Genomic DNA, 20,339 nt, shown 5'->3' on the forward strand with positions numbered 1-20,339 from the left:
AAATATATAATAAACAGATGCCAATAGTAGTACAGTACCTAAAACTACACTGTCAACTCAGGAAATAAGTAGTGAGTAATATTACAAAGAATTTAGAAGTAGAAAGTTTTTTAAAGTTACTAATAAACCTAATTTGCAAACTGCATATAATTCAAAACTAAATTAAATATAATCCCAATATTAATATAATTTTAGTTAAGCACCGGCTCTTTTTAAAAGGCCGGCAAAGTAAGTGATGTTCACAACCTCTTGTGGTTGTAATAGAAATATTTCAAGGACTGCAGATCAGGTCCTACTAAGTTGACTAGGGAGGCAAAGCTGCCAGGTCCCAGCATCCGCCTCTGAACAGTGTGGTGGAGTTGAGTTGTTCCATTATGTACATATTTTACATCTGTCTGGTGTCGGAGATGATAACAGTTGATCTTGGAGTACTGTGTTTGAAACCCCAAATATTCTGATGACATATCCTAAGTATTGAACCACTCCTTTAACAAATAAAATGCTCTACATTATGTTTTACAGTACCTAATTACTGGCTGTCTATCAATTACGGTTCATTGTAAACCACTCAGATTTCAGGTGAGTTGATTAATGACAAGTTGTAGGATTAACGTGAACCTGTCACCAGCTTTTTCCCTTATGAGCTGTCGCCACCAGCAGTCAGCCCTTATATACCAATCTAGAATACTGTATATAAGAGCCCAGGCCACTCTATATAATGTAAAAACTATCTATTATACTCACCTGGGGGGAGGTCCGGTCTGATGGGTGTCACTGGTTGTAGGGCCAGCGCCTCCTCTGTGCTGTGATCGCTGTTCTCCTTCTTCCCAGCCCAGTGTGGATGACGCGCCCTACATCATCCACACAGGCCAGCATTGCGGTCCTGTGCAGGAGCACTTTTATCGGCCCTGTTGAGGGTAGATTAAAGTACTGTGATTCGTAGATGCGCAGTAAGGTCTCTGAGGGCAGATCAATCTGTGCATGCGCAGGAGCACAATGCTAGACTGTGTGGATGTTGTAGGACATGTCATCCACACTGGGCTGGGAAGAAGGACGACAGCAATCGCACAAGGTGGAGGAGGCACCAGACCTGTGACAAGCAACACCCACTGGACCAGACCACCCTGCAGGTGAGTATAATAAAGGTGTTTCTTTACATTATACAGAGTGCCTTGGGCTCTTATATACAGTATTCTGGAATGCTGTATATAAGGGCTCAATGGGGGTGGCCGCAACTCATAAGGGAAAAACCTGGGACAGATTCCTTTTAATGTATGGTTAAAACAGTTTCTTATTACTGTAATTTCTTTCTACTAAATACAGTATATCTGTATTGGGCACATCAGCTCCATAAAGAGATATCCCTTTAAGAAAAAACCAAACCTGCCTTGGTATTCATGGTCGTATGGGAGGCCCACAGCAGAAATGTCCGGTGTGCATGTCCCCCAGCTGTTTTGGGGGACAAATAATCAAAACATAATCAAATAATCACTTATGTCTAATATTTATTCACTATATTCTGTTAAGAAAACAATGTAAGAAATGATGCTTATAATATAATTGCGTGGATAAGATTTGTTTCAGATTTGCAAACACATCGTAATTTGCCTCTATTAACGAGAAGAAAATCTAATTCTGGATTTGTGCATGGCAAATTTTGTAGCAGAAATTCCTGACTTCCTGTTTCATGTCAAAAAAAGCTTACTAAAATCCATGGGCTTCTTGCCGAAAGAACCCGTTCATGTGATTTCAGCCACAGACATTTCTGCAGCAAAATCTGCTGCATGTAAGTCCACTATAACGTTGTCTTCACACTGAGCCTTTTTGCTGGGTCTTTAGAGAAGAAACTCCAAATGTTTGAGGTGTTTTGAGATTTTAAGGTATATTTTAGAGACTTTCTGCTTTAATAACCTAATTGGTATCTAGCTGGATAAGTATACTGAAAGATATAAGGTCTAACTCATTAAAGTAATTGATGACATATCTTTCTCCGCAGATCCGAATCTCATTGATTTTCAACATATTAACGACCATTATTAGCTCTGTTGGCCTTACGTTTAATGTAATAGATCTGGAAAAACTGTGGAATCTTGTATACCCTCAGTATTCGGTGAGTTTTTTTGATTTTATCACTTATTAAAAAAACCCCCCATATATATATATATATATATATATATATATAATATATATATGTAAAGCCACAACCACGGCATAAAAGCCTAATTTGTAGGGTTTTGAAATTTTCTGATCCTACATTTCCTTTAAGACATTGATGGCATATCAACAGGAGTTCAACCTCCTAATGAGGCAGCTAAATTTAATTTTTGCATTTTAATTTTTACCTACTTTTCGTCCTAGAACCACAACTTTATTACTTTTCTGCTGACATACCGTAGTTGGCTTATTTTTTTTTTTTAACAAGTTGTTTTGAATGACATCATTCATTTCCCCAAATAATGTGTGGAAGAACAGGGAGAAAAAAATCCTGAGTCAGGTGAAAAGATGTCAAAATTCAATTCGACCAATGATTTTTGACTTTTGTTTTTACAGTATTGATTGTGCAGTAAAAAAGGATCTGGCAATATGATTCTTTAGTTCCGTATGATTATAACAAAACCAGATATGTAGTGGTGACTGAATGTGATAAAATTAAATTAATTTACCTAAAAATTTGCAAAAACTGTTTCTTAAATACACATTTTTTGTGATTTGTTTAATGCAAATTCATCAAATTTTCAGCAGACCAGTCGCCATTTTGCTGAATTGTTACTTACTTTGCCACTTACCCTTTCCGCCACTGCAACCTGCTGTCCAGTGTGCTATGGGTCTTCTTCAGTGATCTTCGTGTGCTCTTCTGTGGCTTGAGTCCTCCTCAGAGCTCTTAATTTGGTGCCAGGTCTTCTGATGCCAAGTAAGCGTCAGACAACAGGATGTGCATTGTGACCCAATCATGCGGTCACAAAGCACGTCACATGAGGCAAGACACATTTTGACATCAAGAGGCAGTTTGTGATGTAACGTCAAGCATCAATCAATGTGCCTGGTGAGTGACATCTAAGGCTTACTTTTCACCAAAAGCCTTAGTGCCGGATGAAGATCCCTGAAGAGGACTTGTAGAACACTGTGGTGGTAAGACAGAACAGAAAAGTATTCAGATGTTAGAGCATAATTGTGCCACCCCAGCAGCGGATCGAACCACTCGGATCTGTGGGCAATGTCCGTTCGTGGCTCGAGGGTCTCCGGACCCGGGGGCTTGGGGCCACACTCTAAAGTAAAAGGGGATATTTACAGGGATGTGATAGTTCGTGATGCCACCCGTGGTGTGCGGTAATTGGGAGTACCGCCGCTGCCGTTGTTGGGAGTACCCGGGGTGATGGAATGGGGCAGCAAGGTGTCATTACCCTCCACGGGTAGGGGTAGGCCCCGGGTCTCTGGAAGATGATACTGGGTGCCGTGACAGGGAGATCACTCATGTACTCACTCAGCCAATAAGCAGATGCTGACAACCGGGTAAACCAAGTCTCTAGGTGCCGCTGCCTCTCAAGGGGAGCTCGTCCGGGTCCCGTCCCCTGCAGTGCTGCCTGGTGATCAGTGACCTGCCTCCTGGCACAAAGTTTAGATTCACTATAGTGGCCGTGTAGTCTGGAAGTTGCTGGGCCCCGCTCCCTACTGTGGATAAGTGTGAGAGCCCGCTCTCAGGGCTCACGCTTGGGATTTTAGTGAGCTGCATATGTGGAAGGCCCTATCCCCCTCGTTGCGCTAGTGCCCCAATTCTGGAGTTAGTGGGAACAGTCCATAAAGACTCTGCTCTCCACAGGCTAATTGCAGGGTTGCCTGAAGCTTCTCCCCGACCTAGGGTTCGTGTACCCCGCCATGCCTTCGGTCCCGGACCTGTGATAGGACCAGGCTGCCGACCGTTCACTCAACAGGTCCAGGCACCTTGCCTCATTCCCCTGCGACTGGAGGTCCGACTCCTCTAGGTCCAAACCACCGCCTGCAACCTAGACAGCAAGTCTGGGGAGCCACCGCTCTCTGCTTCCTCCACTTCACTCTCTCACTTCAATCTCCTTCACTGACACTCTACTGACCCTCCCTTCCTGACTCCTAGGTGGGCGACCCTATTCCGCTTAAGCCGCCTACTGGTGTGTCTGGTGGGTGTGGTGCAGGGTAATCCTAGGATATGATTTGCTGTTGGAGGCAGCACTGTAAGATGGGGACCCAGAACCATGAGGGATTTGAATACTGCACTAAGGGAAAAGAGCGTGCAGTACCCTGTGATGACCTGATAGTCCAGGGGTGTCACATAATAAAGGACATTCGATTGGCATCGAAGAGCTTTGATGTAATTTGAATTCCCTGGCCAAATTCAAGAGGACTGTTGGATTATAATTTTAGAACATTCGTTCCTCACTGCAAATGTATAGTTTTACTTATCATTTTTGTGATTTAAAAATGTCTAAACTTTGTAAAAGAAAAATTTGGTTTGTATCTCCATTTTTGAATGCTCACAAGCTTTTTATTTTTAAATTGATGGAGTTGTGTTAATCCTTGTTGTTTGTGCCACGCAGTAGTTTTAAATACTATCGTTAAGGGGTAAATAACGTTTTTGATCCCTTTTCATTGTATTTTTTGTGGGATGTATGGTGAACAAAAAAACAATTTTGCCTTTTTCTTTTCCTCTTTTTATGACATTTACTGTATGAAATAAACTATTTTATGTTTTCGTAAATCAGACTTTATTTTATTTTTTAATACACTTTTTAATATTACATTTTTTTCAACTGTGTATAATTTGAGATTTTAATTTTTAGTATTTATGAAGAAGGCAGTAAACTTGATAATAAATTCAGGTTTATGTATGTACACTGTATATTGTATGTACAACAAAGCTTACTTTGACCCGCAACACACATCCGTTTAATTTGTACGTGTGCGGTACGTATTTGCACGTACCGGAGACACGTACACACGGAGACCCATGTTGTTCTATGGTAGATGGCACACACACGTAAAATCACACGGAACGTGTGTCCGTGTGATAAGTACGTGTGTGCGCTATTCTACACGGACAACATGTCCGTTTTTGGCCGGCATCACGCAGGCACGGACCCGCTAAAGTCTATGGGTCCGTGCCTGCACGGACCGCACACAGAGTATGTCCGTGTTCAGCACGTTTTGTGCGTGTGCGTTTTTACACTAGCGATCTTATTTTTATTTTTTTTTAAATTAAATTCAGTATACTTACCTTTTTTTCTGCTGTTCTCAGTCATACTTACATTGGCGATCGTTTTTTTTTTTTCTTCCCCCGGCTCATACCGCTCCCCGATCACCAGCGCGGCGAGGAACAGCTGTGCAGAGATTACGCGGCAACAATTACTTTGAAAATGCCGGCCGCTCATTAATCAATCTCGTATTCCCTGCTTTCCCCACCCACCGGCGCCTATGATTGGTTGCAGTCAGACACGCCCCCCACGCTGAGTGACAGCTGTCTCACTGCACCCAATCACAGCAGCCGGTGTCTATACTGTGCAGTAAAATAAATAAATAAATAATTAAAAAAAACGGCGTGCGGTCCCCCCCCATCTTAATACCAGCCAGATAAAGCCATACGGCTGAAGGCTGGTATTCTCAGGATGGGGAGCCCCACGTTATGGGGAGCCCCCCAGCCTAACAATATCAGTCAGCAGCCGCCCAGAATTGCCGCATACATTATATGCGACAGTTCTGGGACTGTACCCGGCTCTTCCCGATTTGCCCTGGTGCGTTGGCAAATCGGGGTAATAAGGAGTCCATGTGCGGCGTAATCCAGAGTGCTCCAGCGTCGCATCCAGCTCTGCTGCATGGAGGTGACTGGAGCTGCAGAAGACACCGCCGCTCCTGTCACCTCCACGCAGCTAATGAAGGCAATAGCGTGATCAGCTGTATTCAGCGTTGGCCGCGAGTAACCTCAGTGACAGCTCAGCTGATCGCGCTATTGCCTTCATTAGCTGCGTGGAGCTGACAGGAGCGGCGGTGTCTTCTGCAGCTCCGGTCACCTCCATGCAGCAGAGCTGGATGCGACGCTGGAGCATTCTGAATTACGCCGGACATGGAGGGCTTTTTCGGGCTTATTAAAGTGGTGAACCAGGGTATATGTTTGTGTTTTTTATTTCTAATAAAGGATTTTTTCGTGTGTGTGTGTGTTTATTTACTGTCACTTACAGATTAATCATGGAAGGTATCTCGGGGAGACGCCTGACATGATTAATCTTGGACTTATTGGCAGCTATGGGCTGCCAAAAACTCCTTATTATCCCGATTTGCCAACGCACCAGGGCAAATCGGGAAGAGCCGGGTACAGTCCCAGAACTGTCGCATATAATGTATGCGGCAATTCTGGGCGGCTGCTGACTGATATTGTTAGGCTGGGGGGCTCCCCATAACGTGGAGCTCCCCATCCTGAGAATACCAGCCTTCAGCCATATGGCTTTATCTGGCTGGTATTAAAATGGGGGGAGACCGCACGCCGTTTTTTTTAATTATTTATTTATTTATTTTACTGCACAGTATAGACACGCCCACCGGCTGCTGTGATTGGGTGCAGTGAGACAGCTGTCACTCAGTGTGGGGGGCGTGTCTGACTGCAACCAATCATAGGCGCCGGTGGGTGGGGAAAGCAGGGAATACGAGATTGATTAATGAGCGGCCGGCATTTTCAAAGTAATTGTTGCCGCGTATTCTCTGCACAGCTGTTCCTCGCCGCGCTGGTGATCGTGGAGCGGTAAGTATGAGAGACGGCCGCTCACTTCAGTCACTCGGGGGATTAGCGGTCACTGGTGAATGCTTCACAGGTGACTGCTAATCAGTACGCGGCACACAGACAGAGCCGCGGCATGACAATGAAGTCGGGTGAAGTTCACCCGAGTTCATTCTCATCGCGCAACTCTGTCTGCTGTCAGCCGACATGTATCAACGACATTGTGCAACACACAAACGGACATTCCACACGGACATTCCACATACACATACACGGGCATTTTACACACAAACATGGACATTATACACATACACACGGCTCGCATACGCCATCACACGGATGCCATACGTACCGGAGAAACGCCCCAAAAAAAACGGAACACGGACCCAAAAACGTACCGTGTCACACGCACGTTTTTTTTGCGGAAGTGTGTTTTAGGCCTTAGTGATGTCATTAGCAGGGACTGATGGCGACATACGGTATTTTTATCATGTTTGATGGTACTTGTGACATCCAGACTTCATGGCGATGGCTCAGATGACACTGTGAAACATAGTGTTGTATTGCAACGTCAAATCTTGATTTGTAAATGGTTGTCACATTGCAATCTGTGACCTTCTAGACTATGACTCAGATTTGCAAATGTTTTCCAATGTGCCGGATTTTCTGTCTCTGGTTTCAAGTCACACGTGACTCTCTTTCCATAGATTTGAATGCAATTCATGTGCGACTGCAACTTGTGTGCGACTTGAGAGATTTGGCCATTTTTTATAACAAAATCAGAACTCTAAAATAGTCACCAACAGGAGCAGATAAGTCACAAAGATGTTTCTCGTTGTGCAATATGTCTGGGAATTGCTGTTATGTTACACGTCACCTTGTGGCCATAGCCTTAAGCCTGCTTTACACGGTACGACCGATTGTGCGATTTCACAATCGATCGTACCCGCCCCCGTCCTTTTTGCGTCACGGGCAAATCGCTGCCCGTGTCGCACAAAGTTAGTAACCCCCGTCACACATACTTACCTCTCGTGCGACCTCGCTGTGGGCGGCGAACGTCCACTTCCTGGAGTGGGAGGGACGTTCGGCGTCACAGCGACGTCACACAGCCGCCGGCCAATAGAAGCGGAGGGGCGGAGATGAGCGGGACGTAAACATCCCGCCCACCTCCTTCCTTCCACATAGAGACGGCGGCGGCCGCGGGAGGCAGGTGAGCTGCTCATCGTTCCCGTGGTGTCACACGGAGCGACGTGTGCTACCACGGAAACGATGGTCAACTAAAGTAAACGATATTATGGAACCTAACGAGCAGTACCCGACTCACGATTTGTGAGCGATACTGCGTCGCTAGGAGGTGTCACACAGGCCGGCATCGCCAGCGATGCCGGATGTGCGTCACAAAAACCGTGACCCCGACGATCTATCGCACGATAGATTGCCTGGTGTAAAGCAGCCTTAAGATTTGAAGCTGCTGCACCAGATTAACCGGAATAATATAGCCAAGTAACGACCAGCTTTAGGGGCAGTCTCTGTGTAAGAATATTTTTATTAAGCTAATTAATCTGATATTTTATATTTGATTCACAGATAAATGAATATAAAATTTATTATATCCTTATCAGTACAAATGTGGCTTTACTGTGTTTATCCATTTCTGCTGGTATCTTTGGATTCTGTATACTGTGCCACTCATCAAGAAAGGATCCTCAGGTAAAGTCAACTCTAAACCATTCATCTACTCATGATGGTCCCTGCTCCTTAATTCTTTCTTAGGCCTCTGACACACTTACGTGAAAATCACGCACGTGCCGCGAGACACGTATTTACTCTGCGTGTTGTGTGTAGGTAAGTACGTGTCTCTGGTACGTGCGGGCCACGTGTGTTCTCCGTGTGCTATCCGCGATAACACACGGAGAACTGGTAATTTGCATACTCACGTGGTCCTTCCTGCTGTCCGTGGTGCTGATCTTCGGTCTCCAGCCCTGCCGTCTCCCCGCTGCTGCTGCTGGCCACAGTGAAGTGAATATTAAATGAGCATAATGAGCGGCGGTCGGCAGCAAGTGACAGCAGCGGCAGAGACAGGAGAGCAGGAGAAGGTGAGTTAAGATTTTTTTTTTTCCTCTGACATGTTTGTTTTCTCCGGCGCGTGTCACACAGGACCGCATTCACACTACATCCATGTGGTATGGGTGTGGGCCGTGTTACACCCGTGCTGCAAGAGAATACGTGGACATGTCAGCATGTTGGAAAACGCACACACGTACAAACGGACACGGACACACGTTCCTTGTTGTTTTACGTGTGTGTGCCTGCTACAATAGGGTAGCATTGCTGTATATGTCTCCGTGCCGCCGGTACGTGCAAAAAATGGCAAACACGTACCGGCGGCACGGATGTGTGTCGCAGGCCTTATAGGAATTGTAGGAATTGTCTTCTTTGGTTATCCCCTTGCTCTATATTCTGCCCAGATAATAAAGAGCAATCTTGCCTACAGTGGGGGTTAATTGGTATTTGATCCCTTGCTGATTTTGTAAATTTGCCCACTGAGAAACACATGAACAGTCTATAATTTTAAGTGTTAATTTTTAACAGTAATAGATAGAATATCCAAAATAAAATCCAGAAAATCACATTGTCTAAATTATATAAATGTATTTGCATTTTGCAGAGAGAACTAAGTATTTAATCCCCCTGGCAAACAAGACTTAATACTTGGTGGCATAATTCTTGTTGGCAAGCACAGTAGTCAGACACTTTTTTTGTAGTTGATGATAAAGTTTGCACACGTCAGGAGAAAATTTTAGCCCACTCCTCTTTGCAGATCATTTCTAAATCATTAAGATATTGAGGCTGCCGCTTGGCAACTTGGAGCAGCTCCCTCCATACGTTTTCTATGGGATTAAGGTCTGGAGACTGGCTCCATGTGGCCTTAATGTGTTTCTTTTTGAGCCACTTTTTTGTTGCTTTGGCTGTGCGTTTTGGATCATTGTCATGTTGGAAGACCCAGCCACGACCAATTTTTAATATCCTAAAGGAGGGAAGGAGGTTGTCACTTAGCATTTTACAGTACATTTCACTCCATCCATTGTCCCATTGTTGCGGTGAAGTAGTTCTGTGCCCTTAGCAGAGAAACACCCCCAAAACATAATGTTTCCACCTTCATGTTTGATAGTGGGGATGGTGTTCTTTGGTTCATAAGCAGCATTTCTCTTTCTCCAAACACGGTGAGTTGAGTTAATGCCAAAGAGCTCAATTTTTGTCTCATCTGACCACAGTACCTTCTCCCAATCACTCTCAGAATCATCCAGGTGTTCATTGGCAAACTTCAGAAGGGCCTGCAAATGTGCCTTCTTGAGCACTGGGACGTTGTGGACACTGCAGGATTTGAAGCCATTACAGCGTAATGTGTTATCAATGGTTTTCTTGGTGACAGTGGTCCCAGCTGCCTTAAGAACATTACCAAGTTCCCCCTGTGTAGTGTTAGGCTGATCCTCATGATCCTGGATACCCCACGAGGTGAGATTTTGTATGGAGCCCCAGATTGATGTCGATTGACACTCATTTTCTATTTCTTCCATTTTCTTATTGTAGCACCAACCGTTGTCTCCGTCTCACCCAGCGTATTACTTATGGTTTTGTAGCCCATTCCAGTCTTGTGCAGGTCTACGATCTTGTCCCTGACATCCTTAGAAAGCTCTTTGGTCTTGTTCATGTTGTAGAGGTTAGAGTCTGACTGATTAATTGATTGTGTGGACAGAAGTATTTTATACAGATGACAATTTAAGACAGCTGTCTTTCATGCAGGAAAAGTTTATTCAAAATATAAAACAGTTCAAATATTGAAAGACGTTTCAGTCAACGCAGTGACCTTCATCAGTGGAACTGGCTATATGTGGAAAAATAGATGATCCATGCAAAGGAGAAAGAAAGAGAATTCTGGGGGAAACGAGTAGATATATATGATGGACAACAATGTTACATTTATGAGGCGAGGGATGTTCACAGGAGAAAGATGTGAAACCTGCAGGGCTACTTAGAATCTGAAAATGGGGAATATACTTGAAATAACTCCACTTAGTAGAGTCATAGGCATCACGCGAACCCCGTCGCTTATGTGCAGAATGAATAGATGTAAGGAGACACTGAGTAGGGCGACAGGCTTAATTCAATTAGGGAAATGCATCTGAATAGACCTCCTGCAGAGAATCACACGGAATCCACCGCTAGTGAAAGAATGGACCATTGCAAGGATCATCTATTTTTCCACATATAGCCATATGTGTCAGGCTACCACCAGGAGAAGCTGGAGCCCTGCAGGAAAAGACACTACACAGAGCTGAATCAGCATGGAGGTGGACACACAGTGTGTGCTGGAGCACTGCCCTGCAGTGTCAGCCAGAATAAAGAGGCCATGGGGCGTGCGGGGGATGGTCAGGCAGGCCAGGTCATACACAGTACGGTAAGAAAGAAGACTGGAGGCTTCCTCTTGGAATTGGTTTTTGGTGTTCGATCTTTGGGTTACTCCTGAAGTCGGTATTCGGTGTTCAGTCATCAGGTTTGTCCTGAAGTTTGTATTCAGTGTTTAGTCTTTAGATTCCTCTTTAAGTCATTAGTCACTGTTCGGTTTTTGGGTTGCTCCTGAAATCATTACTCAGTGTTCGGTCTTTGTGTTCCTTAAGATCAGATCACTTATAGGTACTTATACTGTGGGGAGGCCACACTCTTGGTGTACTGTGCACACATCTACGCCCCTTTAAGTCTTTGCGCCGACTCCTTCACTTCTTTGATGTCCCAGCCTTTTATATTTGTAACTGCAACACAGTTGTCACCTGAACTGACCCCCCATTCAGTCTCTGTTCTTGAAGGAACATACTCTACAGTCTTCAGTTCCTGCCTGCCCTATTCAACCAGAAGATGGTGATATTTACTTGTGAATATTTGGAGGTATTGGCTGGGAGTATCTTCTGTTTACCATCCCATTACATAGATATGAGCAGCCTAATGTGTGCTGCAATTTATAGACAAAATCCATATTGCAATCTATTTATTGTACTATACAGTTAGGTCCAGAAATATTTGGACAGTGACACAAGTTTTGTTATTTTAGCTGTTTACAAAAACATGTTCAGAAATACAATTATATATATAATATGGGCTGAAAGTGCACACTCCCAGCTGCAATATGAGAGTTTTCACATCCAAATCGGAGAAAGGGTTTAGGAATCATAGCTCTGTAATGCATAGCCTCCTCTTTTTAAAGGGACCAAAAGTAATTGGACAAGGGACTCTAAGGGCTGCAATTAACTCTGAAGGCGTCTCCCTCGTTAACCTGTAATCAATGAAGTAGTTAAAAGGTCTGGGGTTGATTACAGGTGTGTGGTTTTGCATTTGGAAGCTGTTGCTGTGACCAGACAACATGCGGTCTAAGGAACTCTCAATTGAGGTGAAGCAGAACATCCTGAGGCTGAAAAAAAAGAAAAAATCCATCAGAGAGATAGCAGACATGCTTGGAGTAGCAAAATCAACAGTCGGGTACATTCTGAGAAAAAAGGAATTGACTGGTGAGCTTGGGAACTCAAAAACGCCTGGGCGTCCACGGATGACAACAGTGGTGGATGATCGCCGCATACTTTCTTTGGTGAAGAAGAACCCGTTCACAACATCAACTGAAGTCCAGAACACTTTCAGTGAAGTAGGTGTATCTGTCTCTATGTCAACAGTAAAGAGAAGACTCCATGAAAGTAAATACAAAGGGTTCACATCTAGATGCAAACCATTCATCAATTCCAAAAATAGACAGGCCAGAGTTAAATTTGCTGAAAAACACCTCATGAAGCCAGCTCAGTTCTGGAAAAGTATTCTATGGACAGATGAGACAAAGATCAACCTGTAACAGAATGATGGGAAGAAAAAAGAAAAAAGTTTGGAGAAGAAAGGGAACGGCACATGATCCAAGGCACACCACATCCTCTGTAAAACATGGTGGAGGCAACGTGATGGCATGGGCATGCATGGCTTTCAATGGCACTGGGTCACTTGTGTTTATTGATGACATAACAGCAGACAAGAGTAGCCGGATGAATTCTGAAGTGTACCGGGATATACTTTCAGCCCAGATTCAGCCAAATGCCGCAAAGTTGATCGGACGACGCTTCATAGTACAGATGGACAATGACCCCAAGCATACAGCCAAAGCTACCCAGGAGTTCATGAGTGCAAAAAAGTGGAACATTCTGCAATGGCCAAGTCAATCACCAGATCTTAACCCAATTGAGCATGCATTTCACTTGCTCAAATCTAGACTTAAGACGGAAAGACCCACAAACAAGCAAGAAGGCTGCGGCTGTAAAGGCCTGGCAAAGCATTAAGAAGGAGGAAACCCAGCGTTTGGTAATGTCCATGGGTTCCAGACTTAAGGCAGTGATTGCCTCCAAAGGATTTGCAACAAAATATTGAAAATAAAAATATTTTGTTTGGGTTTGGTTTATTTGTCCAATTACTTTTGACCTCCTAAAATGTGGAGTGTTTGTAAAGAAATGTGTACAATTCCTACAATTTCTATCAGATATTTTTGTTCAAACCTTCAAATTAAACGTTACAATCTGCACTTGAATTCTGTTGTAGAGGTTTCATTTCAAATCCAATGTGGTGGCATGCAGAGCCCAACTCGCGAAAATTGTGTCACTGTCCAAATATTTCTGGACCTAACTGTATAATATTTTTTCTTTATAATTGAAGGTACACTGTCATGCCGCTCTCTCGCTGTCTTTCTCTCCCTCTCTCCTTTATATCCATCTTTTTATGATGAAATAACCCTTTAACCATCCATTAATGTATAAAATTATACTTTTAAGGGATATTCTCAAGTTGTGTCTTAGGCCTGCAACACACATCCGTGAAATACGTGCGTGTTTGGTCCGTTTCCGTGTATACCGGAGACACGGGCAAATGTGCACCAATGTTATTTAATGTTTAAGGACACATGGGCGTTTTTCATTAAGGTCCGTGTGTCCGTGTGCATGCTACGTTTGTGTCTCTGTTTTGCACGGAAACATGTCCGTTTTCATCACGGAACACGCACACACGGACCCAATGAAAGTCAATGGGTCTGTGCGCACGCCTAAGTGACACGGACACATCTCTGTATGCTCCGTGTACGTTTTGTGCTTTTTTCATGTGATGCCGGGTTTTTTTTTCCGGTCTCGTTCTGTCCCTCAGTCCGTCGGTCGGTTGGTCTCTCTCTATGTCTGTCGGTCGGTCTCTCTGTCTTATCTGTTCCTCTCGCTGTCTGTCGGTCAGTTCCCCCCCTTTCATACTTACCGTTCCCCGATCTCCAGCGCGGCGCTGCACTGCCGTTATAAAAGCTCCAGCGGCTTTTACTATTTTGAAAAAGCCGGCCGCTCATTAAACAATCTCGTATTCCCTGCTTTCCGCGCCCACCGGCAAATATGATTGGTTACAGTGAGACACGCCCACATGCTGAGTGACAGTTGTCTAACTGCAACCAATCACAGCCGCCGGTGGGCGTGTCCCTATGGAGCAGAGAAATAAATAAATAAATAATTAAATAAAACTGGCGTGCGGTCTCCCCCCCAATTTTAATACCAGCCAGATAAAGCCATACGGCTGCAGGCTGGTATTCTCAGGATGGGGAGCCCCACGTTATGGGGAGCCCCCCAGCCTAACAATATCAGTCATCAGCCGCCCAGAATTGCCGCATACATTAGATGCGACAGTTCTGGGACTGTTCCCGGCTCTTTCCGATTTGCCCTGGTTCATTGACAATCTGGGTAATAAGGAGTTAATGGCAGCCCATAGCTGCCACTAAATCCTAGATTAATCATGTCAGGCGTCTCCCCGAGATACCTTCCATGATTAATCTGTAAGTTACAGTAAATAAACACACACACACCTGAAAAAATCCTTTATTTGCAATACAAAACACTAACAAATACCCTCATTCACCACTTTATTCAGCCCGAAAAAGCCCTCCATGTCCGGCGTAATCCATGGAGTTCCAGCGTCGCTTCCAGCTCTGCTACATGGAGGTGACAGGAGCTGCAGAAGACACCGCCGCTCCAGACAGCTCCATGCAGCTCCATGCAGCAACTGAAGACAGCCGCGCGATCAGCGATGATGTCACTGAGGTTACTCGCGGCCACCGCTGGATCATACAGCTGTGACAGCAAGTCGCCCGAGTGACAGCAATGAAGTCACAGGTGAGTTGCTGTCACAGTTGTATGATCCAGCGGTGGCTGCGAGTTATCTGACTGACATTATCGCTGATCGCGCGACTCTCTTCAGTTGCTGTATGGAGCTGTCAGGAGCGGCGGTGTCTTCTGCAGCTCCTGTCACCTCCATGTAGCAGAGCTGGAAGCGACACTGGAACTCCGTGGATTACACCGGACATGGATGGCTTTTTTGGGCTGAATAAAGTGGTGAATGAGGGTATTTGTTAGTGTTTTTTATTGCAAATAAAGGATTTTTTTCAGGTGTGTGTCTTTATTTACTGTAACTTACAGATTAATCATGGAAGGTATCTCGGGGAGATGCCTGACATGATTAATCTAGGATTTAGTGGCAGCTATGGGCTGCCATTAACTCCTTATTACCCCGATTGTCAACGCACCAGGGCAAATTGGGAAGAGCCGGGTACAGTCCCAGAACTGTCGCATCTAATGTATGCGGCAATTCTGGGCGGCTGATGACTGATATTGTTAGGCTGAGGGGCTCCCCATAACGTGGAGCTCTCCATCCTGAGAATACCAGCCTTCAGCCATATGGCTTTATCTGGCTGGTATTAAAATTGGGGGGAACGCACGCCGTTTTTTTAATTAATTTATTTATTTATTTCTATGCTCCATAGTGACACGCCCACCGGCGGTTGTGATTGGTTGCAGTTAGACAGCTGTCACTCAGCGTGTGGGCGTGTCTCACTGCAATCAATCATATTTGCCGGTGGGCGGGAAAAGCAGGGAATACAAGATTGTTTAATGAGCGGCCGGCTTTTCCAAAATAATAAAAGCCGCCAGAGCAGTGTGAATGCCGTGCAGCGCTATGCTGGTGATCGGGGATCAGTGAGTATGAGAGAGGGCTGCTAACTTCAGTCACTCAGGGGATTAGCGGTCACCGGTGAGCCCTTCACAGGTGACCGCTAATCAGGACGCGGCACAGACAGAGCCGCAGCACGACAATGAATTCGGGTGAAGTTCACCCAAGTTCATTCTCATCGCGTAACTCTGTCTGCTGTCAGCCGACATGTAGTAACGACATTTTACATTACACACGCAACATTTCTCACGGAAAACACAAACACATGTCGGTTAAGTTTCACACGCACACACGGACATTTCACACGCACATACGGCCAGCATACGGGATATACACGCAGGCCACACATACCATAAAAACGGACCTAAAAAACAGAAAACGGACCCGAAAAACGACCTGTATTACACGCACGTGGTTTTCAAGGACGTGTGTTTCAGGCCTTAGGCAGTTCACAGCTATGCAGTTTTTTGGCAGGGCAGGGAGTGACAGATTTAGTAAGTAGCAGGTTTGTAGTATTAGTAGAACTATAAGGGCTCATGCGCATGTTGCCGAATTTCATGCATTTACGCTGCGTATTGCACCACAGCATAAATGCATGCGTCCTGCGTCCCCTGCACAATCTATGAAGATTGTGCATGAGACGTGCGCATGTTGCTTTTATGATGCAGCGATTTGGGTGCTAACATTTTGGCCCAAATCCGTGCGTTCATAAAAGGAGCATGTCAATTAATTTGTGCGTTCTGGATGCAGCTCCCACTCTGTCTATGGTGAGGGCAGCAGCCATAGCGCATGAAATCGGCTTTTTTCTGCAGAAACACTTCATCCATTATGCAGTGTTTCTGCAGCGATTTGAAGCACATATGTGCAGTCAAATCCCTGCAGAAATTTCTGCAGGGGCACGACGCAACGTGCGCACACAGCCTTAAGCTCAGCACAAGATCTGCTGTAGCACATTCAGCTGTACAGCCTTAAACATAAAAGATCTCGTAGGAGAAATACAACAGATACAAACAGACAAGTATGTAAATTGTAAACTTGCTGATTTTTATGCTGTCTAATTAATTACCATATTTTTCGGATTATAAGATGCACTTTTCTTCCCATATATTTGGGAGGAAAATAAGGGGTGTGTCATAAAATCCGAATGTAGCTTACCAGGGGTGGTGGAGAGTGGTCACAGGAGGCAGGGCAATGCTGTGCGCTGTGCTGCTCTCTGCGGTGCTGCTCTGTGCAACGTGCGGCCCTGCTTTTTGTGGCTCTGTGCGGCGGGCTTCCCTGCTCTGTTGGCTCTGTGCGGCGGACAGCCCTGCTCTCTGCGACTCTGTGTGGCGTGTGGCGCTGCTCTGTGCGGCGGGCAGCAAGGCTCTGTGCGCCGCGGAAAGCATGACTGTGCGCCGCGGACAGCGAGGCTCTGTGCGTTGGGCAGCGAGGCACGGGCCATTCTGAAAATGTTGGTGGTAAGGTGTCATGGTTCGCCTCCCCGTCCACATGGCTAGGGGGCGGAGCCTTCTCTCGGGCCTCACTTCCGGACCCTGGATGCCTTAAAAGCTGACATTTCCAGTGAACCAACACCGGCTATAAGCTTAGCACTGCTTTGCCTGTGATTGCTGATCCTGTGAGTGATATCCTGATCTGTTTGTTGCTGTGCCCCCATGCCCTTGTCTGTGTTCCGTCCCCTGGTCGTCCCTCCTGTCCTCTGTCCCCTCTCCTATTTCCACACTCGGTTGCTTCCTCCGGTACTGACCTTGGCCTGACTTTGACTCCGCTTCTGCTCGTTCCTCCGGTCCTGCTTCTGCCCGTACGGTGTTTGACCCAGCCTGCCTGACTATTCCTCGCATGCCCTGCAGCTCTGCTTCTCAGCTGTGCTGTAAGGCAGTGTATGAGAACGCTCTGTATTTACTTCCTGGTTCTCATTGCTCTGTGTCGTGTCTTCTGCTGCAGAGCTCTGGCTCCCCCTGGTGGCAGCTTGACATACGGGCTTTCAAACAATGGCGCCCAGAGTCAGCACGTGCGCAGATAGAGTTCTCGGCTCAAGTTCTCATCTGCGCACGTACCAACTCCAGCCGCCATTCCTTTGAAGCCCACACTGCCGGCATCTTCAGAATGACCAGTGCCTCACTGCCAGCAGTAAGCACCAGCACAGAGCAGCGTCAGCTGCCCCAGGACAGAGCAGCACCGGCCTAACCCAACACCGAGCAGTGCCGACTACCCCAGCACAGCACCACAGCCTTCAGTGAGTATCTAGGGCCCCCTCTGCATCGCACGCAGCATCACTGTACTCTTGTTCCACTTCCTGGGACCCCTGTTTCACCACTACTGCCGCCCCAATTCCTCGGTAAGACACCACCGTATTATAAAACGGACCCCATATTTTTTTTACCTGTTTTTATCTCAAAACTTTGGGTGCGTCTTATAATCCAGTGCATCTTATAAAACGAAAAATGTGGTAAATCAATTTAATAACTTGAGAACACCCCTTTAAGCTGTTAGATGTATATATCACAAAAATGTCTACACCCGCAGATATTTACCGTATATATTTATTTGTTTACTTGCTATCTTTCCTTTATTAACGTTATTTAACTTTATCATTTCTTTAGGAATCCGTAACAGAGAATGGTTTTATATCTCCAATGGCTCCTTCAGATTTACCTCAATTACAATTATCTTCTCCACCGCCATATACACCCCAAGGAATAACGTTATAGCGAAAAGAATTTCTCCAAAAATGCGCATTCATGTGTTTTCATTTTTTTTTTCTTCATTTTATTAGTTTTATTAACATTTCAATATTGTTTCTGGTTTCATGAAAGTTAATGTCCAATTTTTTAAGACCAAGATATTTCTATGTTTAGTCCATAGAATTAAACAGAATTTTTCAGCAGGTTTTTGCTATGTAAGCTGAAGCCAGCATGGTGAAGGGGTTAAAAAAGAAAAATCAACTATTCCTTTCTGATCAGACTTCCTGCTGTTGTATACTTAAACTAAAGGCTTTATCACTTGGTGATTATCATTGTTGGGAGTCCAGCATGCCCCTGCTGTGATTGACACTTCAATGTTAATGTACAATCTCTATTGAGAGCCTGGTGTGGGCAGGGACAGCTCTCTGGGCTCAGCTACATGACTAAAATTAAAAATTCAGATTATATCAGAGCGGATGCAGCCAGTAATCTAAGTGATACATCGTTGGATTTAGGGTTTTTTTGCCTACAGCATGCTGCTCTCAGATGAGGTAGCAAAAACCTGCTGACAGATTCCCTATAAATAATACGATTTTGTCTGGCTGCAGCCACCACTAGGGGAGCTCAGGAGCACACTACATTCTGTTCATACCTTAAAGGTAACCTGTTACCAGGTTTTTCCCCTATAAGCAACGGCCACCAAGAATCAGAAAAACGTGTACAAACGGTATATAAGAAAACCTTTATATACAGAAGTCTTTCCTCTGCCCTACTGAGGGCAGACCAAAGTGCTGTAATGTGCAGGCTTGGTGAAAGGTCAAAGAAAGCCCGCGCATGTGCACTACAATACTTTGATCTGGCCTCAGCAGGGCAGATCAAAGTGCGTGTGCGCAGGAGCGTGATGGTGGCTTCCGTATGGATGACGTAGGACACGACAGCCACACGGAGCAGGGAAGGAGGATGTTGATGGAAGGAAGAGAGGAGGCATCGGACTGAGACCAGGGATGAAAATCGGATCCAAGCACCCCGCAGGTGATTAAAATAAAAAGTGTTTTTTACATTCTACAGAGCGGCCTGGGCTCTTATATACAGCATTCGAGAATACTGTATATAAGAGCTCACTAGTGGTGGCCGCAGCTCACAAGGAAAAAACCTGGTGACAGGTTCCTTTTAAACAGTGTGCAGAGACCTCCTGACCTCCCATAGACCTCCACAGTCAAAAAAAAATTGATAATTTTCCAATGCATAAGATTTGAGCTTTATATCAGAAAATAGCATTGTCTTTAAAAAATGTTTGTGCAAGATTTTTCAAATAATTGGAAAATACAGTATCATACAATTAAATATCATATTTTATGTATACCGCTGAGCACAGTAGTTATTGTAGGCAAAAAATGCAATTTAATGAATGACTTTCAATGTTGCTTCCATTAACTGGCTGCCAATAATATCCAGTGGCAAACTAAACGAACTGTCCCATCCCACTAAAAACACAAAGGCCCTAATTCAACAAAATTTTTATGCTGGAATTCTGGTGTAAATGACTTTGAAAATTTGCAAAATTTTTGAACAATGCAAAGTTGTGAAAGAAATTGCAGCTTTTGGCATTTTCACTCTACTTTTGGCAAATTCTGCCATAGTGGGTGAAGATGGAGAGGACCTGGGGTGGTATTTAGGATGGCAATACACACCCAACAAGTGGCTACCTATATTACACTTGAAATGTTACTCGAGTCACTGATACCTGAAAGTGCACGCTACTGAGAAGAAGTGCAGCATTAAGTGACGTGAACCTCTTAATGAATTCAGCACATCTTATAACTGAAGCAAGAAAAAAAAAATATGTTTCATCCAGCACTTGAAGATATGGT

The 20,339-nt window shown here is 44.9% G+C and overlaps 1 protein-coding gene across 3 annotated transcripts in view; it reads left to right on the forward strand.

The window, feature by feature from the left end:
• LOC142309916 (uncharacterized) overlaps positions 1 to 19,799 on the forward strand; it is a 43,050-nt gene extending 23,251 nt beyond the window's left edge. Inside the window, exons 3-6 of one of the 3 annotated variants that reach the window (XM_075347382.1) lie at positions 523 to 579; positions 1,997 to 2,110; positions 8,324 to 8,446; positions 18,388 to 19,799. In XM_075347382.1, the coding sequence (XP_075203497.1) occupies positions 523 to 579; positions 1,997 to 2,110; positions 8,324 to 8,446; positions 18,388 to 18,495 (402 nt within the window). In that variant the 3' untranslated portion in view covers positions 18,496 to 19,799. The remainder of the gene's footprint in view (positions 1 to 522; positions 580 to 1,996; positions 2,111 to 8,323; positions 8,447 to 18,387) is intronic. The other 2 variants (XM_075347384.1, XM_075347383.1) reach the window with 2 other exon arrangements.
• The last annotated feature ends 540 nt before the right edge of the window (positions 19,800 to 20,339 follow it).

The sequence above is a fragment of the Anomaloglossus baeobatrachus genome, chromosome 5 (genome assembly GCF_048569485.1).
Source record: "Anomaloglossus baeobatrachus isolate aAnoBae1 chromosome 5, aAnoBae1.hap1, whole genome shotgun sequence".
Lineage (NCBI taxonomy): Eukaryota > Metazoa > Chordata > Amphibia > Anura > Aromobatidae > Anomaloglossus > Anomaloglossus baeobatrachus.